Below are 27,376 nucleotides of genomic sequence, written 5' to 3'. Positions count from 1 at the left end.
TAAACATGGTCTGGAGTTCAGCTAGTAACTACAACAACTAATAACACACTGCTATGGATGCAGGTTTTAAGTCTTTTATTATAAAACCAAAAGAGCCTGTACATTACGCATAGTATAATTGCCATTCTTGTATATAATACTATTCAATAAGACATAAAATGATACTCTTATTGATACAGCTCTAAATAAATATCATAAATACATATAAGATTGAGCCAAACTGGCCCTGCCAATATTTATATTCACAGAATACAGTCCGCAGAGCAGGTCAGGGGAGGACAGACAGCTCTTGGTTTGGGTACGTGCGAGGAACGGGACTGAGCGTGGCAAGTATTTGAAGAAAGTAAATAACACTTTCCACCCTTTCAGTTTGCAAGCTCCATAAATTTTCTCGACTTCCCCTCCTGCAGTGAAGTGGCAGAGACGCAGATGCATCTCTGGTTTAAAGTTCAAGACAATACTTCCTGCCTTCCTGATAGAGAGTCCGTGTGGACCGAACATCCCGCCACACCTCCTGGGTGGGCAATGGGGCAACATGAGCACACAGGGCTTCAAGATTGGTGAATAGAGGCTACTAGCTGTGTCACGCCAGGGGAATGGAGACGGCACCATTTGCTCGACTGCGGCTTCGAGTGTTGACACTGGACTCTGTGAGCTCCTCGCCGTGCTCCTCTGACTTCTTGTCTGCGATGTTGGCCAGGAAACGCAGTGTGACTGAGTCCCACTCCTCTGGCAGCAGCAGGAGCAGGAAGCCCAGACAGATGATGCAGGTGGCTGCCAGGCGCACCACACTGAAGATCACCTCATGTTTCAAAACGTCTACGGCTACAGCAGGTGAAAGAAAGACAGGAACAAAAGAGGGAGCGCAAATGCAGGACAGGGAAGGAGGAGGATGGAGGGAGAAACAAAAACAAATTGAGATTAATTACATAAAGTAAGATAAACCACAGGACACTGCGGCTGGAGGGGATGAGTGTGGCAAATGCGGCTTATAATCAGCACAAGCGATCCACTTTATCCCCTGTGTCTTTGTGGTCTGGAGTCCAGGGACAAGTTGGCGTAACCCACTGACCTTCATACAGTCCATCATGGTTAGAGAAAAGAACTCGTCTGCAAGCATTTAGTGTCGCCTTGGCAACCTGATCCTCCCTCAGCGAGTGAATAGTTGCAAGGTTCGTTTCGGCACATTGATGATTGGGTTTCCAGGACCAAAGAGGCAGACTTGCTGTGTAATCTGTTTGCTACAGTGACCCTAAGTGCTGACCACTCAAGACAAAATCACAGTATGTGTGGCCATTTTTTCTCACTTTCACAATCATGTTAATTTCTATCGTAACAATCAAGAAATAATTACCAGTACATGAAGAGATCTTACCTGCATTGCCAGGCACACTGAGCAGTGTCCCTATGGAGATGAGAATGGGGTATGTCAGCACCACACCAACATGGACCAAGATGTTGAACACTGTAAAAGACATGAAAGAGATCAAAAACATAGACGTACAAATGATAACGACAATCTAGATTATCATTTAATTATAGCAAAAATGGCTAAAGTTATACAGCTTCTCAAATGTGGAAATTTAGCCGTGCTAGGAGCAGAGAAACTCAGGGTCATGACCCAAAATGGACCCATTTTTATTTGGTCACCAATTGGCAGATTTCAATGCATAACAATGGTATTAATTTTCCTAATTAAAATAGAGGACAAGTGTTCAGCAATGAACATAAAAATGTTGTTGCACTATTGTAAGGTTGGATGGCATGACCTCTGTGGAAAACAGAAGTTCTAAAAGTTAATGTATTGAATTGTTTTGTGTGTCTGTCAGTTGGTGACTAGTATGTTGTTAGCTAGTTAAGATACCTTGTTTGTATTAGCTGCAATTGCTGACATTATTTTGGTTGGTCAAGTTGGTCTGTCAACAAATTCAACAAATATTGGATGGATTGTCATGAACATTGGTACACACATTAATGTTCCCTTCAGGATGAACTGTAATATCGTGGGTGATCCCTTAACTTTTCATGTAACGCTGACCCGACAATTCAAATATGTCAGCTTGGAAATTATGATGGCAAATTAATTGATAATGAAAAATTATAATCAATTATAAGGCTGGGCAATATGGACAAAATCAATTATTTTTTGACCAAATATAGATATTGTAGTCATAGTGTGCAGATGACTTTTGGAAACAATAAGATCTTTGGCAAATAATCATTAGTAATGTGAACATAATTACTAAGTGATTAAAGATAAATAATAGCTAGCACATTCTGGTAAGTTCAGAAAATGACATCACTTTACTGATATCCGAAATGTAAGGTGATATCTAGTCTCATATATATATTTCCCAACCCTGGTATATTGTTAGTCTTGTGCTTAAATTAGTCCAAAATGCTTTGTTCATGGAAACACATGGGTTAAAGCATGATCCCGAGTCTTCTTCAGGATGTATATGAACTCTCACCCAGCCACAGTCCTGCCAGTCCACACATGTATCCCCAGGGCAGTGAGGATAGCGAGCCCCAGTGCTCCACCCTGGTGAAGTAGAGGATGAGGGGCACACAGGAGATGAAGATGAGATTGAAGAAGCCCATGGTGGAAAGGAAGTGAGCGACTTCTCCAAGGTTGGCGCTCCCCAGGAACATCTTGAACAGCACCTGGATGTTGAAGACAAAGCTGTTAATAACCAGCGATGGTATAAGTATTTATAATTAATGCACACAGATCACACAGATGGTTCATCCTGCAACGTGCTTGTCTAACCTTGTAGAGTGCTGATGTTGAAGCCGAGCCCACAGCCAGTGCCACACCCACAAAGGAATCACCATGGAAACCATCAGCATAAGCCATCATGACAATACCTGTGATGGCCATTATGGCTGCAACAATCTGCAGGTAGAGATTCAGAGCCATCAGAAGCATCAGTAAGAAGAACGGTATTATTATCGCTGTTAGTGTTTTCATACAGACCCGAACACCCATGAACCGGTCCTTGAGAACAATCCAGGACAAGAGAAAGACGAAGGCCTTGTGGCAGCAGTAGAGAGCAGAGACATCAGTGGCGGTCAGCTTCTTCAAGGCCAGAAGGTACAGGTAGTTGGTCAGTGTCCACAGGATTGAAAAGGGTGCTGTCCTCTTTACAAAAAGCTTGAGGGTCATACCATCCTCCCCAAAGAGCTTGCTGCACTCCCTGTTAGAAAGAAGGATAAGACCCCAATCAGACAGAGTGCTGTTCTGGCAGAGGTGTCTTTTTCTGGCCGTTTTCCATAGGCAGGAAGCATGTTGTGGTCTGCTAATCCACCCTGAGAGCCTTGCGTTTTAGATGGTCAGAGTACCTTGTGTTTTTATAGGAACGCCCTGCACACCTCGAACTTCAAATCAGAGTAGGAACACACCCATCGTCATTCACGGGTTTTTCCCATTGTCCAATCAGATAATTAGCTGAGATCTGAGACTCCTGTGCTGGAGATGACAAAGCTAACAGATGCTTCATGGAGGACAAACTAGTGGTGGCTCTTGCTGGATACATTCATTCAAACTGTGCTGTTAACATACAGTTCATGCTTGCAAGCTAATGTTAGCTTGCTGGACAAGCTGTCGGGTGATGTCTCCTCTTTCGGAGAGTGAAATGTACCTCTTGCCCTCAAACAGAGCCAGAGCCCTCCACCTGTCCATTTTTTATACTGTTGTTTGGTTTGCTCACTAACTTTTTACTAACTATAAAATTAACTATGTCCAGATAATCAAAATCTAAGGTTACAGATCTGAGTTTTCAGCAAAAACACAAAATCATGATTACAGCTGATTCTGTGGTTCTAAATGTAAAAGTGTAATTAAAAAAAAAAAAACTTGGAACAATGTCTCTCCTTGCCAGACTTTAGCCTTGCTATCAAGACCAAGATCACACTTAGATGATAGAAATGTTGGTCACTTTGTTGCATGAGGCAGTATTGCAGGTGCAAATCCTAACTAACTTTAGGATCCTATCTTATCTTACTACCGTCTATCTTATCTCTGGTTAGGAAATCCTAAATACTGAATCCAACATCACTTATCAACTATTATGTCTGTTACCTGGCAACTGACACTACTTTTCTCATTTTGCTGAGCTGCACAACTTTGAAACTCAAGAATAGAAAAATAGTGAAACATATATTGAAACATACCAAAAAAGGAACAAAACAACAGGCAATTAACTTCAAGGCAGATGAGTTAAAGGTAGATAAATTAGAAGATGTTCTTTTTGGGAAATTTACAACAATTCTATCTTAAGAGAGAAAAGAGAGAGAGTGGGCCAAGATAACAAACATAGTCTTCACTGTATCCAGCATCCAATGTGTCAAACCGATAAATGAGTTAGTTGTAAAGTGTGTTACAGTTGAGTATAAAGAGCAGCAAGACCTCTGGGAGCCTCTAGTGGAGCTGTTACAGTAAGCTGGTACTGGTAATGTTTCCTGAAATCCTCTTTATTTGAGCACAAAGATAGTTATGTTGGCAGCTTACCTGAATTTCTGTATGGGTGTCTGCTTCTCCCGCGTGATAGCCACATGTCCGGAGTAGTAGATGGGGAAGAAGAGGATGTTCCAGTTGCTGCTGAACCAGGAGATGAAGAAGGGACAGGAGAACGACTGGAAGGTCAGCTTAACCACCTGCGTGGTGCCCACCCAGGAGGAGGAGACGCACAGCACCATCAGCAGACCACCCAACACCTTCAGAGCAGTGTTGGTACATGTCTGGTAGGACCGGCTCTCTCCGCTGGTCTCGCTTCCAGGTGTCTCTGCATGAGACTCTGAACCCTCCCCTCCTGATGGAAGGTAAGAGCAGAAAAGACAGCAAGTGTCAAACATAAAGCCATCTGCCTCTAAAATTTGTCTTTTATTTAGATTTTAATTACAATATCTCAATATCATGGATTGCCATGAAATCTGGTACAGATAATCTATGGTGTAGAGAGGATGAAGCCTTTTGACTTTGGGGATGACCTGACTTTTCCTTTAGGATCACCATGAGGTTCACATGTGTGATTCTGAGTAAAGTATCCCAACATGTTCATATCCCTCATGAATCCTAATTACTTTGATGATCCCTTAACTTTTCATCCAACTCCATCATCGGGTCAAAATTTCTATTTCTAATTTATATTTTAATCATGATTTCAACAGAAACAGTTGTGTTTATACACTAACCCAGACAGGCAAAAGATCTCATGCGAGTAATTTTAATCTAAACCATAACCTTTCCCCAACTAATGTTTTTTGTCCCTAAATCTGAGCAGATCTTAGCCACAGCATTGTCACATTTTAAAACATATTGTACATTATGTAAAATCAAGAAAAAAAAATGTTTTGCAGAGTTTCGCACCAACAGAAACAGTTCCACATTGGTGATGACCAAATCTGGCATGGGTGGAAATCTATCTGAACAGGAGGGAGGGGTCAGAGGTATCTGACAGAGCAAAAACATGAGCCTGTAGATTCATCTGGTTCCCAGAATAGCAAAGTACAACTTAAGCGGTACTTGTGTTTTGTGCTAATTAATAATTGTCAGCATGCTAATGCTAAATAAAGATGGTGAGCTTGTTAAACATTATACCTGCTTGACATCAGCATGTTAACATTGTCATTGTGGTAATGTTAGCATGCTAGTGTTAGCATCTAGCATAAACCTGCACTGGTACTGCTGTACCAGTGCCTCACAGCCTTGATCCTAATTCATTTATATTAGCCAAACTCTAAATATTTGGCTTGTATCCACCTATATACCTTAGGATACAACTCTTGTCTCCCTAACTGGGGTCCAGCACATTAGCATTTATTGATCAATCGCCCTCAGTGATCACTACCACACTTCCTTTACTTGCTGAGACACTAATGCATGAGGCCAAGGCTTTGTTAAAAAGTGTTGGGTTAGCATTGTGGCTGTGCATGTCATAAATAGCTTTGTCGCCTCATAATGCAGCATGTAAAGTACACCCGTTGTAGGCAGGTGTGCACAGGAACATGATGCTCAGAAAGCACAGTAAAACTAACCACATGACATTCCACGGGAAAGTCATGTCAACCTTGGCAGCCACTTTTTCACTGTTGGTACATTCCTGCTATGAAAATGTTGCCTTTGGGATGTATTGAGCGTGAAATCCAGAATTTTATGGGGTAACTGGGAAAGAGGTATGATATTATTATGAGACAAATTATACACCAATATTACAGATTGATGGATGGATGGATGGATGGATGGATGGATAGATAGATAGATAGATAGATAGATAGATAGATAGATAGATAGATAGATAGATAGATAGATAGATAGATAGATGACAGTGATCATGGTTGATCCCATGGCCCGGTTCCAGTTACCACTGCAGGAGTAAATGGCTTCTAGATCTTATCAGTGCTGTGTAATATGTGAAGTGCTGTGTGTGTGTGAGCATTTTGTGAGAGCTCAGATCCGTTCTTTAACTTTCAACAGCATGATCAATTTACACCAGGCCAGGAATAAAAGATGACATGTGCTGGATGTCTGCTGCCTGTGCTTTCTTTGCTAGCTCAGCACGTGAAGCTCTGCATGGCTACAGACACTAGAGCCCTGCAAGCGCTGGAACTTGTACCCCTCGTATCTCCTCTTTACAGCAGCAGAACATCTCAGGGGTGCTCATGATTGCATCTTATAGTCTCTTGTTTGTTATCTGTGATGAGACCTCAGCAAGAAGTGAAAAAATGGGTGCAGAAGTATCAGTCACTGACAAGTCGAGTAAATGTGGATGTGGACAAGTAAATAATTCTTTCATTTATTAAAAGAAACCCATAACAGAGTATTTGGAACACAAACTCTTTGATAAAGTGACAGTGGGTAGTTTCATTACTGTGTAATGAGATGCCACTTTGTATCGTCTTTAAGAAGAAGAGAAGAAAATTCCACTTTTCCACAGAGGGCACTTCGTTCGTTCATAAAAGAACTAAACAATCTTGCCAAACTTACTTTATAAACTTAATGAAGGCATGAGATCATTGCTGGCACCCAGGATGAGTATTAAAGCCAAGTGATGGCTGTAACTGTTAGAATGATGAATATAAAGTCACAGACTAGAGTCACATGAGTGCAGTGCTATAAAAAGTAGTCAGATCCTTTACATAAAAGGACCAGTGTGTAGGATTTAGTGGCATCTAGCGGTGTGCTTCCACATCACAAACACCTTGTTTCACTGTCCCCTTCCAAGTGTTTACAAGGAACTACTGTTGTCGAGAAACTCACACAAAACCTAAAAATCTGTATCCAGAAGTTATTTGAATAAAACCATGTATAATCATAATCTGAAAATTAACCAGTAACTATGTCTGTCAGATAAATAAAGTACAATAAATCCCATGAAATGTAGTTGTATAGAAGGATAGAGTTGCATGAAATGGATACACTCAAGTAAAGTACAAAACCCTCGAAACTGTACATATAGAGTATTCAAGCAACAGTAATTGGTTACTCTCCACCACTGCATCAGTGCAGCAATGGCCTCGAGTCTGTTCACGCTGCAGAACTGAATTCTCCCACTCACTCAGTGCAGTGTTTGAAGTAGAGACCAAAAAGCCTTTAAAATATATATAAGTGAAAAGACCCTTAACATCTAAAAAATGTAAAAACCAATGATGAATCCCACACATTAAGTCAAATTCAGTTCTTTTTTTTTCAGCTCAGTTCAGCTCATTACAGACTGACTATCACCTAAAATAACCCTCTCAGATAAAAACCTCAGATAAAATGTTTCACCTTACATTGTAAGCTCCCAGCTGGGAGCAGATCTGGTACGTGGTGAAAGCAAAATGTTCAACACCGATACCATTTCTTTTCTACAGGCTCATCGAGGGATTTGGTCTAATTACATTCTGTCACAGCAAGGATTCTTAATCAACCTAATGAGCCTGGTGGTAGCTAACTGGAAAACTGAGATCTGAAATTTCTGCAGCAGAGAAGCAGCTCTTTTATTCTGTTTTTTTCTTTATTGCCTCTCCTCGTCCACCGAGCAAGATGGTTCGTGTTTCATAGCAGCGACAAAAACCTAAAGGTTTTATTGTTGGATACGGACTCTTCTGTCCTGAGGTAAGAGCCACTACAGGCTGATCTGGTGCCAACATGCAGTAATATTATAACTCTACTATTCCCCTGCCTCATAAAAGCAGCTCTCTTGGCCAAAACTGTATTCTCATAACAGACAATGTTATTGCTGACTAATATATTGCTGCTAAAAAGTTGCAAATGAAACAATAATCCTTGTCATGCACAGACTGTCAGCACAGTATTGCAGTCAAATACTCCACTAAAGCAAAAAAGTGCTATGTGAGGTTAATTTCAGTCAACTCAGAGTAAGTGTAATTGTTTGGAAAACTGCTCAAATCGCAGTCATAAGACTTATTAATCGAGCACCAGCTGTTAGAAATCATTTGGCGTGTAATTATAATTGTGAGGTTTTTCTAGTTAAAATATCATCACATAAAAGTATGACTAAATGCTGTAAGGCTGATTTGCACCAACAATTCTCATTTTTAAACCCATTAAATTCAGTTGAACTTTTTTTTTTTCCAGTCCATATGGTCTGTTAAAACAGTCTGCCAGTTGCTGGGCAATGCTGGGTAGTTTCTTTTTATTTACTCTGCCTTTCTCAAAGGATGAGAAATTAAGAGTTTCTCTCTGTAACTATGGTAACTGTTTAGCTAGCTAACAAACAATATAATGTTTTGTCAAACGTTTCCCGCGGCATGCAAATTTATTTTTTATTTTTCTATCTTAATTTGGGTAAGCAAGCATCTGTATATTAAATAAACTTTTTTATTTTTTAAAGTTGGACTTACTAAACAGAGATTCACTCATTTTAAACTATGCTAAACTCTGATTAGAACTGATCTTCGATGAAATATGTGGTTTGGTTTGGTGCAACCCAGTCTCTATGTTAGACTCTCCATAAATAAATCAAAACACCAACATGAGAGTTAGAATATCTGCTTATTTCAACAAGAATCTACAGAATTTATTTATTTTTCTTTTTAAAATCTGCTTTTTAAAGCCATATCTATGCTATAATGCCAATAGTTAACTCTTTAGAAATTGAAAATTGTTTCTATTCATATATGGAGTACTTGACGCACTATGGCTGAAAGATATTTTTGATAGCGTGCCATTTCAGTATAGAAATCACAGTGCTGCACTCACTGCTGGCACCCATTAACAGAGCTTATCCACTCTGCATGACGCAGTATGCTGCTCGAACATCACATTTCAATCCATCCTGTGTTTTATCCCCGCCACTGACGTTGCACGCCAGTGACATTGATGGATGGTCCCCCGCTCGTCCAATACGAAGCTCACAATCACATCTGCAGTGTAAGGCAGGCTTACTGCAGGTCAAACAGCTTTAAGTCTTTATCAAAATTAGGTCAGAAGATGTGACATGGTCATGATGATACTGATCAGCCAGTTAGATGAAGGAAAGGAAGGACAGGTGGATAGTATGAACAGATGTGAAAACAGCTGATTTGGGCCTGTTTTTGTTTTTGTATTTTACATCAGTGCTCGGCCACAAAGGACACCCAAAAACAACCAACATATGCTGCTGGTACAACTACACAACCTGTCAACACATTTAGGCTGGGTTGCAACAACAAGGATTTATTTTATGTTGCACCAAAAAGAAAGAAAGAAAAAGAAGGAAAGAACAATTTAATTTAAACCTCAGTTCCTTACTCTAAACCTAGATTAAATCTATTGCACCCAAAGTTTAAACTCGAATTTAACATGTTATCCAGAATTAACTTTAAATTTACACTTGAAGAGGCTTAAGTTTGAAAATGGCTGCTTTTTGAGATGGACTGAGCAAAATAATTCTATGGTGAGGTATCATGAATAGGCTAACTAAGCCAGCTTTTAAGCCAGCTAGCAAGTAATATTTTTCTTTTAACCTTGTAAGCTAGCTAGAAAACAATATCAAATTTTTGTTTATTTTTAGCAAGCTAACAAGCAACTTTTTGTATTTTGCTTTTTAGCTAACTAGCAGACACTGTAAATTCTCAATGTAGGGTTTACAGGAATACAGAGCAGTTTGATTAAGCAAGCATCTCCATATTGATTTAACTTTATTAAACTTCAGTTTCTGAGATTAACTTTTAATTGTGCAACAGAGCTCTGCTTAATTTTAAATCTTTACTCATGTTAAACCTAGTTTTGCTAAACTCTAAGCAGCACACCACTGAGCAGGAACACATACACATCACACTATCTGTATTTTATATGAACACCTGCACACTCTATAGGACACTTCAAGGCTGATACAGATAGCAATTATTATTTATTAAGGAAATTGATAACTGATATTTGCAGTAAAAAGTTAACTCTTGGTGTCAGAATTTACAAAACATATGAGAAATGGAAAACTTGACATTCCTTCAAGCCTGTTTTTAATCAAAGTAGAACTTTTCAAAAATCAACCAATCAAATAGTGTTGTGGGCAGGACAGACAGAGAGAGGCAGATGCTCTGATGATCATAAATCATAAAATGATAACTGGTCAGTCCCTAACCTGAGTTGATGCTGCCACTAACTCAGTCCATGCTAACACATACACATAAACACAGTTTAGTATAAATGGCGTCTTGGGCCTCTCTGTTTCTTTCAGTTTACCTTCAGAGATGGGGCAGGTCAGGACCTGAGTGCTGTACGAGCTGAGAGGAGCCACTCGGGCTGAGTGCTTCTTCATCCTCCACTGGGGGCACAACACACTGTCCTTCCCTGGGAAGTGTGTGCGTGTATATGTGTGTGTATGTGTGTGTGTGTGTGTGTGTGTGTGTGTGTGTGTGTGTGTGTGTGTGAGTGTGTAAGTGTGCCCGGGCTGCTGCTGCTGCACGCTCAGCAGCTCCTCCTGCTAGCTCCGTGCATCCTCAGACTCCTGACTCCTCCGCTTCTTGTTCGCGCTCTTGATTGGCCCCCCTCCTCCCAGATCTCTGTCAACTCTCCTGTCTTCTTCTTCCCAGCACTCACTCCAGTCCTGAGTCTCTGCTGCTCTCCAGCCCAGCGCTCTGTTACTGGTGCTCTCTGTCTGTCTGTCTGGATAGTGACACAGCTCAGTGGAGATAGCTCAGTGGAAGTGCACTGAAGTGGAGACTCTACTGTTGCACTGTCATGCCGTGATCCAGCGCTGCCACTGTCTCCAAGGGAGACTGAGCTTCAAGTGTGTGTGGCATGGCGCAATCACTCCCCTCATCTCTTTCTATCCTCCCCCTCCTCCTCTTTTCTCTCTCTGTCTCTCTCGCTTTCCCCTCCTCTTCTGTTGCTCCACAAATCAGCAGCTTTGTTTGGAAGGTAACCAAGCAGCCCGAGCTAATTATGCTGTGTTAGCTGCTGCCCCCTCCTCCTCTCCTTCCTCCTCCCCTCTCTTTTTCTACCTGACCAGGCTCTTCTCACCCCTTCCTTTCTCTATATATACTCTTGTCCTCTGTCTTCCAATGCCTCACTCTCTTCTTGGCACCTCTCCTGCTCTTCACTACTCCTTGAGAGTCAGAGCTCTCTCCTGTTGCTTTCACCACTGCAGCACTGAGCCATGAAAGAGACAGAACTATCACAGACATGACAGTCCTACTGTATACATGTATTTACAAGAGGCATCTGCTCACATTCACACCACTGTTACACAATTACACTACTATCATATGCTACCCAGATGACAAATCCAACTCAAACTTTTTTTTTAAAGAAATACATTTAGCATAGAAAATAAAAGTACTACAGTACTCATTTTTATATTGTACTGTAACCAGTAAGCAATATCTTAATTTTCAATGGTGGGATGGACTTGATTAGTTTCTGTCCACCTGTGATCAGTGTACTGTCTTATGAATGACTCTTTTGGTCAAAAAACACCAAACTGACAGAAGGACCAAACTCAGAGAAAAGGTTGCAATTACAAATCATTTTGCCATTTCAGCACCATGGACAGCGCCATGGATGTATCAGTACACAGCAGTGTTAGGCTGCAGATATTTCAGAGTCGTGGTCAGGGCCATAGATTCTAACTTCACAAACCTCAACCATATAAAGCAGCGGTTCCCAAACTAGAGACTATGTAGAGCCTTGGTAGTAAAATGTATTTGTACATAACTGGACTATTTTTCATGTGTGTAATTTAACAGCATTACTGTACCACATTTCAGAGGGAAATATGCCACTATTTATCTCAACTAATCCATCTAATGGCTGGTAGTACATGCAACAGCTCCACTGAGCTTGGAATATATTATGCTTTGTCTGACTTTAAACTTGCCAACAGTAGTTAGACCTGGCAACATTTGAATCACCTACAACATTCAAGTGCAACATCAATAGCTGGAGACGAGTGAAGAGGCACTACAGGACACGAGTCAAACTCACCAGGGCTCAGTCCTGCATCAGAAGCCATGTGCTAAATGTTGGAGTCTGTAAGTAGCTGTTACAGCCAGAAGGCTTAGTGTTAATGGCTCACGCTAGAAGTAACAACAAATCATTTCTCCAGTATGTGACAATAACAAATGGTTATGGTTGGAGGAAAAGGGTCTGCTTTATGAGGGAGCTCTTTAGATATTTGAGCAGCCTTGTGGATCCTGCTGGGAGAACCAGTCCCCTCTTAATAAACATAGAGTGCATTTACATGTGTCTTAGCATCCCAGTTTTGAGCCTTACTTGATGATATTCAGGAAATGGTGCTTACGTGGAACATAAAAATCTGGTTGTTAACATTTCTGTATACATCAGTGGTTCTCAAACTTTTTTCTGGCATGCTCCAGTCCAGAAAATCAGGTCGTACCCTACACACCATGTTTTTTTTGTTGTTGTTTTTGGTTTTCTTTTGTTTGTGTGTTTGTTTTATCAATCATTCACAATAACTGTGGAAGCAACTAATAAAAAAAGGATCTACGTTGAGTATTAGTGAAATAAAGCTCAGTGTCACAGCATCAGCAGCCTCCTGGTTCTTTTTTATTTTTTATTTTGGCTGCATAAATCATATTTATTCAACTTCACTTCACTTTCACTCCATATTTTTCCATCCATGCCCCACCTACACTGGCTCTATAACCCCACTAGTGGGGCCCAACCCACAGTTTGAGAACCACCAGTATACATGATCATAACAGTATCCAGGTTTCTGTTGTGCTGTTATGTTGGTGGGGCTGTGCACCTGCATGAATATGATTGGTTAGCTGAAAGCCACACAGGCTTGAATGAGCCAGTGATTGTGTGAGTGAAACAGCTGACATAGCTTTAGTGTTCTGCCTGAACATATTCTTCACGACAAATCCTGTAAGCACTTTTGATTGCCGCTTCTTCACTTTTATTTAAGTAAAAAAAAATCTGCAGAGGATGCTTACTGTTAATGGGATGTTTTTACATTAAATATTAAAACTGTGATGACTTTAATAAAACTGCCATCACTGCTGCACAGTCACGGGAAACCTTGCCATCAGCAGCCAGTGTGGGTGTGAGGAGGGTCAGCCTGGGACATGTGAGTCACCTCAGGACTGTGGTCAGGAGTTTCCATCTCAAGGAAAGCCCTCTGGCCATTCTATCTCTAGCTGTGGTTTATCTACCTGAAGATTTAATGGACCTAAATATTACTCTGGCCTCTACATCAACAACACATCAGCATCTAGTGTATGCGGTCAGACACATGAGGACTTGCAGCCTGTAATATAATCTTAATATAACCTATGCCTTGCTATGCTTACCCTCCCGCCAGTAAAATCAATACTAGAGAAGCCAGGAACAGCAGCACTATGACCTGAGAGGGAGAGAAAACATGTAATACAGTGCAATGACCATTTGTCTAAGTTGGTTTGTTATGAATACTAAGAGCTGTTTGCTCCAGTATTTCTGTCATTATATCAGTATCACCCTGAGCCCCTCCCTTCCTGACTGCCTCTACTCTCCAATGCTCATCAGCCAAAGTTCTGGCACATCTATAGAGAGCATTGCAGATCAGAGTGCTCTCTGTGCATTCTTCAGGCTGAGAGAGACAGCACAGTTATCATTTGGCCGTTTGTTACAATGGAAAAATATGCAGGGCCACGTTCCAGTAGCACCCTGGTAATATAATTGTTTGAATGCAGAATTCAATATTGAGGAGACGCTTTGAAAAAGCAACACTCTGTTGTCATTTTTTAGGACAATGCACCCTTATTTCCCACGTGTGTGACAGAATAAGTGCAACGCTGATGCAAATGCCATAAGTTATGTCGTGAGAATGAGGCTTGATTAAAATGTTTGTGCATTGGAGCGTGCGTGATGCAAGTATGGCTGAAACAAATGTTTGGTCAGGTGTAAGCAGGGGATGAGCCGGGGGTATGGATCCCCTGAGATGAGGAGGGTTAAACTTAAAAATAGCCTTGCTGATGAGCGGAGCCAACAGCTAGACAGCGAGGGGACAGAAAAACGATCCAGTCAGCACAGTCCAGGATGCTAATCGCTAGCAGATTAAGGGAAATACCCGGAGCATGGGCGCTACAGCAAGCCACAGCTCACTTTCAAATATTAGACCAGGTGCTCACAGTAATTGTTCTTTTCTCTAGTGTGTACTTTATATTTTAGATATAGGTAACCTTAGCTTAAAGGGACAGTTTATCCCCCAAAATCAGAAATACATATTTTCCTCTTACCTGTACTACTATTTATGGATCTAGAATTTTTTGATGTCATTTAGAGATATTGGCCATATCAGCTTCGTTCATGAAAATGATCCAGAGAGCTCTGTGTTTGCCATTTTCTCCTCTGCATCTTTCCTGTCAGTATGATTTTAAGACACCAATGTTCTTTGTTTAGATTGTTTTTTTTGGTGCTTTGAGCACCACAAGCCAAGTGCCATCCAGCTCCATTATATTTGAGAGAAGGCATAAATCTCTACAGGATTATCTTCAAAAGCCCGAAAGCCTTACGCTAAAACAATCTACATGGATAAATACAGTGTTTTGCATGAAAGAGTTAAAAGAGCGGCTTAATTGAATGTGCTTATGTTTTTGGCGAACGGTGAACTGAACAGGTCAGTTTTTAATTCATGATTGTGAGCATGAGTCATTCACTCCTCTCTCAGGAAGTGTGGTCACAGCAGAGAGAGAGAGTGCGCGTGAATATGAACAAAAGTGTCAATGTCATATAAAACTTTATTTGATCACAAAACCTGATGTTTCTCTATAACAGTTTACCAGTGAAGTGTATAAACTACACTGCAGACTGGAGTCTATTACTGGTGAGAGTGTTATGCACTCATCTCCAAACATCTACTAAGCCATTATCTTAAGATATTAAGTCATAATTTTTAGATACTCTCTCACTATTTATTTACTGTGTTTTCACCAATAAGGACAAGACTATATTCATATTAACCCATATAACAGCACACCTCAAAGCAATCACATTACTGCCGTAGTGTTTCTTTTAGATGTTAGGCATCTTCTGTATACAAAGCAAATGTCTATCTCTGTTTTTTAAAGAAGACTAGGCTACTATTGTAAGATTTTATTCATTTGAATTGAGTTAAAAGTAATTTTACACTTACAAATAAAAAAAATACATACATGAATATTGTGCAACATTTAGTGTAATCTGGTCATCTGTGAATTATGAACGTGAAATATTTCTTAAATGGGTTAAGAGGGAATATATGTATTTTTGATTTGGGGGTGAAGTGTCACTTTGACATGTAACAAGTTTGTTGCCAGCTCACAAATTCAGTTACAAGTTTAACAGAATCATATCCAACACCAAAACCTGTACACGTCTCACATAACACCAATATTCAACAGCACCACTAACAAACCAACAAAAAAATAAACATAATGTCCATATATAGCCTTGCTAGGTGTGACTAATAAACAGGAGATATATAATACAGTGGTATTATTGAATCCCAGATCAAAGCACAAAATACTACAGCATCCTCTGTCTTTACCTCCATAGCAACAGTGGGCCTCCTGTGTACTGACGCACTGAACCAATTCAGCCTCTTTTGTCATTTAGATGAACCAAATGCTCCTCAGTTTATGGAGCAAGCTCCTTTGTCTTTAGTCCATCTCTGTTACTCATCACGTCTCAGTGAGAAGGACCAGGAGCCGAGGAGGAGGACTGGAGATGAGAGACAGAGGCATGAATGATATCTGCAGTCCATTTTAAGCTGTAGTGAGTAAGAGAGGCCAGACCATGAATCATGTGCTGATCACTGAAGTGTTTCCACTCACTGAACCTCAAACCAACTCAGTGTAGTTAGAACATTGGAAGATGAGGACCCCTAGTGGCGAATATGGTGGGTAGTACCACAGATGCACATGCTGAACATTTTTCTCCCAGCAGTGGAAGTGAATGGACTTTTGACAGGGACATTATTGGAGAGAACATGGCTGAATTAGCCTGTCAGGAAGCCCAAAGGCAGAACACCTTCCAAGTAATGGGGAGCAATATTTCTCAATATAGGAGTTACAGAACTGCTGACCTGGACTCATGCCATTGTACTATTGGTCACATGATGTACTGCTGCCTTTTTGGGGACCCTATTGCATATATGTGCCTGCCTACAAGTTAGTATTAAGTGCAAATCATGCAGCAGACTACACTGTAACGGACGGCTTCATTCTTTGCCTTAAGATCAACCATTACTCCTTTGCTGGAATACTACTGGATCTTATATGTCACTTTGTGTTACCGTAGTTTGATTCAGCAGACTGAAACACTGAAACATACCAGACTTAACATCACATTTTGTTAAGAAACATACTCTGGGATTTAGATTTTGTTATGACTGGAAAGATGTGTCCTCCACCTTCTTGGTAATTCTAAATATAGAATACTAAATACTAAATATTAGCAAATTTGAAGACTTTTTCAAGTCACTCATGTGACAAGGATATTCAAGTTTATCCCATTAATGGAAACGCACCACAATCAACTTATCATGAGTTGTTTTTTTTTTCAGAATCCTCTCTGTGTAATTATCAATTTACGAGGAAATATATTATTTATATTTTTTCTTTCAGTATAATGCTACACACCATGCCCCATGGTGTATTACAACGTGTACAATTATCCTGTGCAATTATTCATGTCTCTACATATCTGTATACGTGAAAGGTGTATATAGTCTGTGTGAATAGTCATAGTTTGCTAACTCAGATTTTTATATTTTTATTCTTTTATATTTTATTCTTCTATTATTTTTTATTCTGTTTATCACTCACTCTTTTTTCTACCTTCTACTTTTTGAGCTGCTGTAAGAGAATTTCTCCAGTGTGTGGGATCAATAGATCAATAAAGTTTTTCTTATCTTATCTTGTCTTATCTTATCTTATCTTATCTTATCTTATCTTATCTTATCTTATCTTATCTTATCTTATCTTATCTTATCTTATCTTATCTTATCTTAAAAAACCATATATCATCCCATCCCCAGCAATCTTTAAAATGTGGCAGTTTTAAAGTTATGAAACTTTAATTGGCCATTAAAAGACCATCTGACATACTTAGACAACTGCTTCACTTTGTGGCAGACCTGGTGAGAAAAAAAAGAACTCTGAGCAAAAATGCATTTTATTTCCATCGAAAATGTATAAAGAGAGAAAAAAAAGGAATATTTGTGGAACTCAAATTGTTCTTGTCACATCATCGACAAGTTGTTATTGAGTTCTTCAGATGATAATATTCATTTAAGGCTTTGAGCACAAATTTAAAACATGTCAGAGGCTTTGGTTCAAGGTAGCAGCAGAAATCTCAGGGACGCTCATCTCAAAGCCAGAGCAAATAAACATAAACAATCCAAATGGCTACACACTACTGGATACATGTGTCTTTCAGTGATTTGGACAAAATAACCCTCAACCTTTACTTTTTTAGAATCTAATTATCCTTTTGGCTTTTGCAGACACAATGAGCTGTGGTATAAAAATGTATTTTCATTCTGATTTAAATATGGAGGTAGTAATTTGACTAAGTACAGACATTCACAGTCTGGGATTTTCCTGGAGGATTTCACTTTGTTGTTGTTGTTGGATTTGCCTACCACAAGATGGCAGTGTTACACTGCTGACAAGACTGTTAACTGCACTCAGGATGATTGAGAGGCCATTACGAAGCTCCCACAATATTGTGCCCTTCTATTATGTAATATTACTTTTGGGTTACAGAAAATTTCTCGCAGGAGAAAGCATTCTCAACCATGCAGCAAACTGCTGGACCAGTCAAAATATTTTGTCACCTGACATGCAATACTACAATATACTGTATGAACAATAGCACAATGGCATGAGTACATGTCAGCACTTCTGTAACTCGTGTGGAGAAATATTGCACCCATTACTTACAGGGTGTTTCTGCTCATTCCCAGGAGCATATGAGACTAACAGCACTCCAGGAGTCACTCAGGCAAATCTCATATCCCATTCGACGCTGGGCTGGTTATAAATAGCCCTGAGTGTGCAGGCATGGGAACGGGACAGTCCAAAATAAGTGCACGCACGTACAGCGTGTTTGAGGCGATGTTTGGGAAGAAAGCGAAAATTCACCTGCTGTTAACACTGGATGTAAACGGTTTCAAAAATGCAAAGTGAGTTACCGATCAGAGCAAGCATGAATGGATCCAGAGACATGTCTATTTTCTTTGTAAATCTCTGCAGACTTTCTCTGTAAACCGAAGTGCACATAAAAACACACCCCGTTGTGATAAATGGTTGTTGTCACACCCGTCCTTCATATTTTTCCTCTGAGTGCCTATCTGTGCTGTTGTCTCGCTGTGATGCCAGTGGTGAACACCACAGGCACAGTGCTGAGTGGGACCGCCACTACCAGTAGCTGTCATTTCTCCTGCATCGTCATACCTGTTCACCCAGCGGGGAGCGTGCCAGTGCTACAGACCTTTTCTAAATAAGCTATTCAAAACAAGATACACAGCAAATGATTGTGATGGTTTTTCTGGGAGATGCTGAGGAAGCATTTCCTTCACACTCCATTGTTGTCTGAGGCAGCAGGAGCCAAGTGGGGCTGCTGTTAGAATATGCTGTCGTTTCTTTTTCTGATTTAACTTAATTTCACTTCGATTGTTCTTGTTGTTGCTATTATCTACATCAGGGGTTTTTAAAGTCTGAGACTGTGGGAGTCCTTGGAGAAAAGCACCCCCGATTCTGGTTTGCTTGCTTAGTGTCGCTCGATTCCTGGATGTCTATGGGATCATCACTGTGTTATTTGATCTCATAGACAGTCAACAATTGAGCCAAAATAGTCTAATATTGCTGTTTTACATAACTTCAGAAACAATCTTAGGCATAAGGGTTCCAGTCAGGGGTTCTTCATAAGACTGTAGCTTCCACTGAGAGCCCCTTTCAAGGATTGTTGAAATCCTTGAAGAACTCTTTTGACAAGGGTTCTTTGTGAAATAATATGGGTTCAAGATAAAACTCTTGGAATACAAAAGAATCCCTGGTAGAACCTCCTGGGTGGATGCAACATAAAACTGTTGAAATTTATAAAGGTTTCTTGGTAGAACCCTTGGTGGCCTCTAGAAAAAGAAAACTCTTGGAATATAATGTATACAATTAAATGTCGCCACCCTCACTAGTTGGCCCCTGAAATACCATTTAGTAGGTTGGCAGCTAACGTCAGCTCCAGGTAAGTGGTGATGTTTTTCTGTCTGAAAAGTTGAAGCATTTAGCGAATTAGCTGTCATGTTCATAATGCATGGTGCAAAGTGCCACTATCTAAGTGCCATTTAAATGATTTGGCTATTGTAGAATGTGATTAACAGCTTTAAATGACTCTCAATACACACAGTATTTTTCAGGCAATGTTCTACATTATCAATTGTGCTAAATTTTAACTGCTTTCTGAGTGTTTTCTTAGAGTTAGAGTAGTTGACTAGTCTAAATTAAAATTTGCATCTAATCGACAGGGCAGTTAGATGCCAGGAACATTCCTAGGTGGATTCTGGTTAGAACCATTACAGTTAGCACCTTCATGTCTAAGACTGTACACAAAATACATAATAGATGTCCGTCCAAAGGCATTTATCACTTTCTGACTCTGGGAAAGTGGAAAAAACAGTAAAATTCACCAACACAGTATCACTGAAGTATCTATTTAACCAAATGACACATATTAAGGCTATTCTATGTCATCATAACTAATGCAATATCAATGTAATATTTTTTCTTTCCCGTTCACTGAGCCTCCCCTGAAACTGTTTGGAGACCCCCTGGGGAGACGCACCTCCCACTTTAAAAACCTCTCATATACATTAAGTGGTTCAACAGGAAATATTGCACCTTGCTTGTTTAGAATTCATCTTCTTGCTTTCATATCTTATCACTGCACATGTTATTATATCATGACCGTGCTATATATATTACAGCCTGGTGGTCCCTGTCACGAAATGTAGTCCACAATCCCCCTTGGAGGCATCTTCTAATTCACCGCAGATGGCAAGTGGCAATAATAAACTGGCAACAGAATTTTACTAAATATATCATTACCCCACAGGCTTGGCAGGATGAGCCTCCTGTTCTATTTAGGCGCTCCTTTTGTCTTACCCTGTATGGAGAACGATACTCAACAGATTGAGGGACGTGTCATTCTCAACTCAAACTTTACAAATGCGCGAACAAAACAACATAAATGAATGTGACGCTCCTCGTTCCTAAGAAGAAATGAGGAGGACGGGTGTGCACACGAGCAATTTAGTCAGACTCCTTCACAGTGACAGCACCAGCGACAGCATGTTTAATAGCTGTGCAAGCAGGAAATATGGTGACAAGTATGCTGCCCTGAGGAATACCTTCTGTTGACTCTGGCATGCACAAGAATCAGTTGATGGATAGATGGAAAAACACAGGGCTACAGATGGCATATTTTATCAGAGAAATGGGAAATGTCTCTCAAATCAAATCACCGCTCTGCTCACAGATACACTGGTTTTTATAGGCTTGGTATGGGTGCTATTACAATCCACACCTGCTCCTTAAACCTGAAATTGCATCACACATGACACCCCATCTTTCATTTTCCTCTGCTACAGTCTATAGGCAATGAGATGGGACAGACAGAGGCTGGGAACTAAGGGTGCAACTAACAATTATTATTATCGATTAATCTGCAAGTTTCTGCAACTACAGGGACAATTCAGAACTTTTCATGTAGATGTTGCTGCATCCATTAATGTCACTGGTAGGACTACAGGCACTTTCAGCTTGGATTTCTTTTTTTATATATATTTTTACTGGACTTTTATTATATTTAGTTTGTAGAACAGCTGAGGACATGACAGTAAAGGTGGAGAAAGAGCGTGGGAATAGAACACAGCAAAGAGTCAGGAGTTCAACCCATAGTCATTGCAGAGGACTCACAGCCTCAGTACATGGTGGATGCTTCACTAACTGAGCTACCCTGCTTGGTTTTCAACTCTAGGTAGTCGAGGCGTGTGCTAGATGAGTATTTTTGTCACCTAACTCTATGTTTTGGCCAACAAAGTAATAGGCTAAGGAGGTGATACACGTGGGCATCAGAGGCTTCCTGGTACATGCAGTTCCACAAGTGAAAGGACTAAGTGCTATATTTACCATCAGCACTGACTGGACATTCACATGAAAAAGTGCTGAATTTTCCCTTTAAGCATTTGTTGTTGTGTTGTCAAACATCTTGTTTTGCCTGACCAACAGTCCAAAACACCATAGAGACCCAGTTTACAACCATAATGTGTCCATACAGCAAAGAAAAGCAGCAAATCTTTACATTTGAGAAGTTGGAACAAGAGATTTTTTTTTTTTTTTGCTTGAAAAGTGACTAAAATTATTAATTGATTATCAACATTGTTTTTATATTTGTTCTATCAATCAACATATTGATTAAATGACTACTTTGTACATGCTGATATTCACATAGTGGATCTTACCATTCAAGCATCAAAATAAGCCAACACTTATGCCATTTAAGCTTTTAAAAATAACCTGTGTACTTATTGATCAAAATGTATTTAAAATAATTTGCTACACATTTCAAATAATAATGCTTATTATTCATTTGAAACAACTTAAAATAATCAGCTTGTTACACCCTTAAAAAATGGTATGTGTGGAGATAAAAATTTCAGGTGGATTATTTACATCAACCCAGTAAAGACAACATTTTTTTTATTTAGGACAACTTGAAATAATTGGGTTGGTCCACCTTCAGAAAATGTTTGCAATATTTACAGTGAGTCGACATCAAATAATTGTTCAATCAATTACTTCAGATTTTTTTAACCTTGATTCGATGTTTTATTTTTCGGTGTACTGTCCATATGCCAAGCAAAATGATAGAAAGATTCATTTCAATTTGTGTCAACTGGCCTCTATATTTAACATAATTAGCAAGACTATACACAAAATATGATATTATAAGTGTCAGGACAAGACAAGAGCCAGAACATCTTGTATGTAACACAATATAGCAGCTGTTTCAGAGGCCCTTTAGCTGTTAACATTTTTCTATCTCTTTTCGGTGTTGAGGGTCTCTTGTTAATCAGGTATTCTTCCAGCAGATTAATCTGGACGTGTAGATATATTCTCAAATGAAAGTGTGTGATTGCATTCATGGCCAATCTACTGCATCTGACACCCCTGATAAACAGGAGGCAGTTAATGAGAGACAGGCTCATTTCCTTTTCCTCAGCCTCTATCTTAAAATCCATTGAGGTGCTCTCAACTCATCCAAAAAGAGCATCAGCTGGAACTGTTCTTGATTGAATGAGGCCCCAATCTGCATACACAAATTTCCTTCGAGGCTTAAAACAAGCTGTGTCAGAGTAATGCATTATGTCACGGAGTACAAGGGTTGAGTAGTGGATTTGGACAAGGACGTCATAACATCGGGAGTAGGCTACATCTCTCTTGCAGACATGTATCTCTTAAGTCATGAATTTGTAGCTGAGCTTTTATGTAACAGCCAGAGGGACACGTTGGGGAGCTTACGTGACAAGTCCGATTCATTTTGGCTGAGGTGTACCAGCATCTGAAACACAAGAGGCTCGCAGATAAGTGCCCATTTACAATTTTTGGGGGGGATTTATCCAAGAAAAGCGACAGTTCATCCCTAGAATGATGACACAGTACAATGAATAGGCCAATTATGTAACACAGAGGTGAGAACCTGTGACTACTAATGCTACAGAGGTTGTGAAATCCTCCTCTGCACACTTTGCTTCATTACCATAAAGACATTTGTAAAACCACTAATTGGCTGCGCACAGTGCATTGCAACGGTTGTTCTGTTCTCTCTGTTATAATCTCACTGGCACTGGTGATACTTTAACAGAACCGGAGGGCAAGATTTCCAAAATCATCCTTTGAGCAAAGTGCATCATCAGCTCTCTCCTCCAATCCCTGCCATTGTCTCCGTGTCAGCAAAACTCTGAATATTGCTCTACCAATCAAAAACCACGTTGACAATTGAAAATTATGAGGAGCTTAACGTATAGAAGCGCTGCTATATCTCAGGCATGTCAGGAGATGTAACTGGCAATGTTCACATGATTCACAGAAAGGAGCTGCTTGGGAAATTGATTGTTTTAATTAAACATTTGGAATTCAACATGAGGCTGTAGCCATGTAAGTGCTGGCTTGCAGAGTTCACCAACATGAGTGTTTGATGTGGACAACATTAGGCGACAGTTCAAACAATTAACTTTGAAAATGAATTAGAAAATGCCAGCAGCATTTGTGCATGACACTTTACTGTGTAATTAGGTTTGTTTTGTATCTCTCCTAAAATCCTAAATACTCAATCCAAGATTGCTAATCAACTTTTATGTTTGTTCCCTAGCAACCAACACTAGTTTTCTCATCTCGTGGAGCTAAACAACTTAGTAACCATTGTTTTTCTCTTTCAGGCATAATGAAACACGTTACATTGAAACATACATGGAATCATACAAAAAAGATTTTTTTAAAAAACAAAACAAACAACAAAAAAAAAAACAGGCACTTTAACCTCGAAACAGATGAGTTAGAGCTTTTGGTAACATCTGTACAGAAATCCAAAGATGGTCTTTTTTGGAAGTGTATAACAATGCTAACTTGGAAAATAAAAGAAAGAGCTAAGATAGGAGGTGCAGTGTCCACCGTATGCATCATACATTGTATGTAGCAATAAAAGAGAAGGCATATGGATTAAACAATTTAGTTAAAACTACCATTAGCACCCATTAGCAAGTTAGTGAGTTAGCAATAGAAAATTGAAAGTTAGGACAACTTAATGGTTATAATAAAGTTAAGTTAGTTTATTTAAGATACTGAGTACTGAGTTTTATTTTTAAATCAGGTCCTAACCCTAATTACTGTGGTTACCAAACAGCGTAGATAGGATCCACCAGTTAGGAAGTTTCTGTTAATGCTCCTGGTGATCTTCAATAGAGGATTTTACATGCTTTAGCTGTTAATGTTTCTGTAGCAAAGGTCAATCCAGCTGTCTCCAGTAAATGTCCTTTGGGAGGATTTCATTCAGCAATGGGAAGCAGGTGGAGGATAAAAACATGCCAGGGTGACATTAGGATGATAAAAACAACACAGCCACAACTAATAAAATCGGTAATGGGTGCGTTAGATTTACAGTAAATGTAAATGATCAGCCTTTGCCAAAAATCAATAGTATTGGCACCACAACGGTGGTGGTGGGGGGGGCAGATCAAATTCTGCTTAGGGCCCCAAACAGGCTTGGGCCAGCCCTGTGCTTTGTAACGTTATTGTGTCTTAGAGATGGATGGGCTGGAGCATGAACCGGCCTCCTGCTGATATTGGCAGTGACTGACATCACGCTGCTCCATAATAGCCTTAATTAAAACCCAATTGGCTGACTTTGCATTAGCAGATTTTGTAATAGCCTAATCAAAATTAAAATGAAAACTAATTTGCAAAGACAGAAGATTCCTGCACACACCAATGGCCCTGCATTAACCGTAATTTTATGATGTGTATTAAAATAAAATCCCTCGATACACACGTTTCTATCATAACATTATAATTATAATTAAATCCTCTCACACCTGGCAGAGACCTAGTCGTGATACTGCCGCATCCTCAGATCTCATCATCATACTTTTTCTTTTCACTCACTTCTATGACTGGAGTAGCCCGGGTTGTAGCCGTAGTAGCCGGTGATCCTGAGGATCCGGTCCTCTATGTCGTGCACCCCGTTGGCTGTCACTTTAGGGCTGCAGCTGTCCACGAACACCGCGCAGCTGCCACCGGTCGGCATCGCCTTGCCCGGCAAGTGCGTGTTCTTCTTCAGGGGCTCCAGCCGGATGCACGGCTGGTCACCTCCACTCTCCAGAACACTCTCGGTGCTGATCATTGTAGGTCCGAGCGGACAGGGATGAGAAGAGCGCCGGGATGAGCCCTGATGATCACCATGCGAGAGACCCCCGGGGCTGCATCAACAATTAGCAACAAGAGGAGGAGGACATCCAGACAAAGCCACATTCACATTCCTTCAGTGATGCTCCCGGACGCAGAGCAAGGTTATCAAACTCCAGGAGCCTGGCAGACATGAAACACTAGGGGGCGTGTCTCTACTATCACATGCTTTGAATTCAATTAGATGGGGGAGAAGTTGTCTGCTGTAGTCAGCAGCTGATGAGAGCAGGAGAGGCAACATTCATTACAGCCTTCATAAAAATCTTTATGGCATATTATCTTAAAGATTAAGTGTAGTAATGTTTCTGTAGTTTTTGATAATGAGTTACTTATAGTATTTTATAGTATTTATGTCCTATAATATCTCTGTAATATTTTATGTTGTGATACTCATTTGTGTTTAGTTAGACAGCTAAGACGCAGCTAAATCCATTAGGTAGATGCTATTAAAGGGATAGAAAACTCAGTCATTGTCTACTCACCCTCATGCTGACTGAGGGTCGGGTTTAGTTTTTTAGTATTAGTATTTTTTTTTTTTTACTTTAGTTAAAACATTGCTGGAGTTTAACAGGAAAACAGTGTTGTAGAATCTCCCAAATCAGATTTTCCAAACAATGGAAGTGAATGGTGACCAGTTTTCAAACAAAAAAAAACAGCTGGAAAAAAATACTACTTGTTTAGTGTAAAGTCCCATCATGCCGTTTACACACCATCACACCACGAATACTCAGTTCAACAGTGTGCATGTGTACTTGAACATGGCTCCAAGCTAAGGATCTACAATGAAGATTTTTTTTTTTTTTTTTACATTTGAAAACTGGTCACCATTCACTTCCATTGTTTTGTTGGTTGATTCTGCAACACTGTTTTAATATGAAACTCCAGCAGTGTTTTGTGGACTACAAAACTAAACCTGACCTGAGTAGATTTTTGGGTGAACTATCCCTTTAAGACAAGTCAAATACAGAAATTATCTCAGGGCACTTATCATGTAGGGCAGGGTTAGACGGTACAGAGATCCCATAGTTTCTACCAAGAGCAAGCATGAAGGTGACAGTGGCGAGGGAAAATAATTTATAAGATTTCTGCATTAATTTTTTTTTAAAACGCTAGGTATTTGTTGTGGATTTTTTTAAACTGTATATCTAGATTATGCCAAATGGTTGAACTAGCAGTCTGTAAAGATACATAATGAGACAGACTACATACTCAGAAGTCTTGTGAGTGACCTCATGACTTTCTCCTTCCACGCATATGCTACTGTTAGCCAATAAAGCAAAGCTAAACTACACTACAGCAAACCTAGCACAAGTGGAACCAGACCCTGTGGTGGGGGATATCTGCCATGACTTGTTTGACAGAGAGAGAAACCACACAGATGTGAATAGCCAACGACACTACTTGCACCCAGGGTGGAGTAGCCAGTGTAGCTATTTACACCTGGGTGTTTAGCCTAGTAAGCCATTGACAAGCATTCAGGTGTCTGTAGCCAACAGTGCTGTTTGCACCCAGGGTGTAAATAACCAGTTCGACTATTTACACTATTTACATGGCAAAGAGACAAACCAGAGATTCACGTTTTTAACCTATTCACCCACCACATCCTCTTCTCTGTCACTCTGTTTATTGGGACAACTGAGAAGTATTTGGAATTTTTTTGGCAGCTACTATTAGCACCCAGGTGTCAGCAGCCAGCTAACAAAACTATTTGCACCCAGGGTGGAATAGCCAATGTAGCTCTTTACACCCAAATGGATATAGCCTAGCATGTATTATAGACACAAGCACCCCGGTGTCTGTAGCCAACAATACTTTTTGCACCCAACATATGAATAGCCAAAGTGGTTATTTATACATGCATGACAGAGACAAACCATGATCTTTTCCTAAACCTAACCAAGTTGTTTTGTTCCTTAAACCTAACCAAACTGCAACTGGAAACAGG

At 40.0% G+C, this 27,376-nt stretch overlaps 1 protein-coding gene across 3 annotated transcripts; it reads right to left on the bottom strand.

Moving 5' to 3' along the window:
* Window positions 1–78: 78 nt before the first annotated feature.
* slc35f4 (solute carrier family 35 member F4) lies at window positions 79–25,536 on the bottom strand. 3 transcript variants are annotated; one of them, XM_084743219.1, is made up of 7 exons: window positions 25,132–25,453; window positions 4,511–4,811; window positions 2,978–3,197; window positions 2,771–2,896; window positions 2,472–2,664; window positions 1,376–1,465; window positions 79–825 (listed from the first exon to the last, which is right to left on the bottom strand). In XM_084743219.1, exons 1-7 carry the CDS (start codon window positions 25,367–25,369, stop codon window positions 584–586), a joined length of 1,410 nt encoding a protein of 469 aa, XP_084599345.1. In that variant the 5' UTR covers window positions 25,370–25,453; the 3' UTR covers window positions 79–583. The 3 variants fall into 3 exon arrangements, with proteins under 3 accessions (XP_084599345.1, XP_084599346.1, XP_084599347.1); XM_084743220.1 differs by having other exon boundaries at window positions 2,771–3,197; window positions 25,132–25,536; XM_084743221.1 differs by lacking the exon at window positions 25,132–25,453 and adding an exon at window positions 10,670–11,238 and having other exon boundaries at window positions 2,771–3,197.
* Between the last annotated feature and the right edge of the window lie 1,840 nt (window positions 25,537–27,376).

This window comes from Lutjanus erythropterus, chromosome 18 (assembly GCF_056507025.1).
Source record: "Lutjanus erythropterus isolate fLutEry1 chromosome 18, fLutEry1.hap2, whole genome shotgun sequence".
Taxonomy (NCBI): domain Eukaryota; kingdom Metazoa; phylum Chordata; class Actinopteri; order Lutjaniformes; family Lutjanidae; genus Lutjanus; species Lutjanus erythropterus.
The sequence above is the reverse complement of the archived record's forward strand: the minus strand, read 5'-3'. Positions and strand labels throughout refer to the sequence as shown.

What these genes read in the sequence shown, in the direction of transcription:
- slc35f4 (XM_084743220.1), bottom strand. Translation starts at nt 25,369, where the DNA reads ATGATCAGCACCGAGAGTGTTCTGGAGAGTGGAGGTGACCAGCCGTGC. An exon ending in ACACCCATACAGAAATTCAG is followed by an intron (nt 3,198 to 4,510) that starts GTAAGCTGCCAA and finishes TCTTTCTAACAG; the next exon opens with GGAGTGCAGCAAGCTCTTTG. An exon ending in CAGTGTGCCTGGCAATGCAG is followed by an intron (nt 826 to 1,375) that starts GTAAGATCTCTT and finishes CACCTGCTGTAG; the next exon opens with CCGTAGACGTTTTGAAACAT.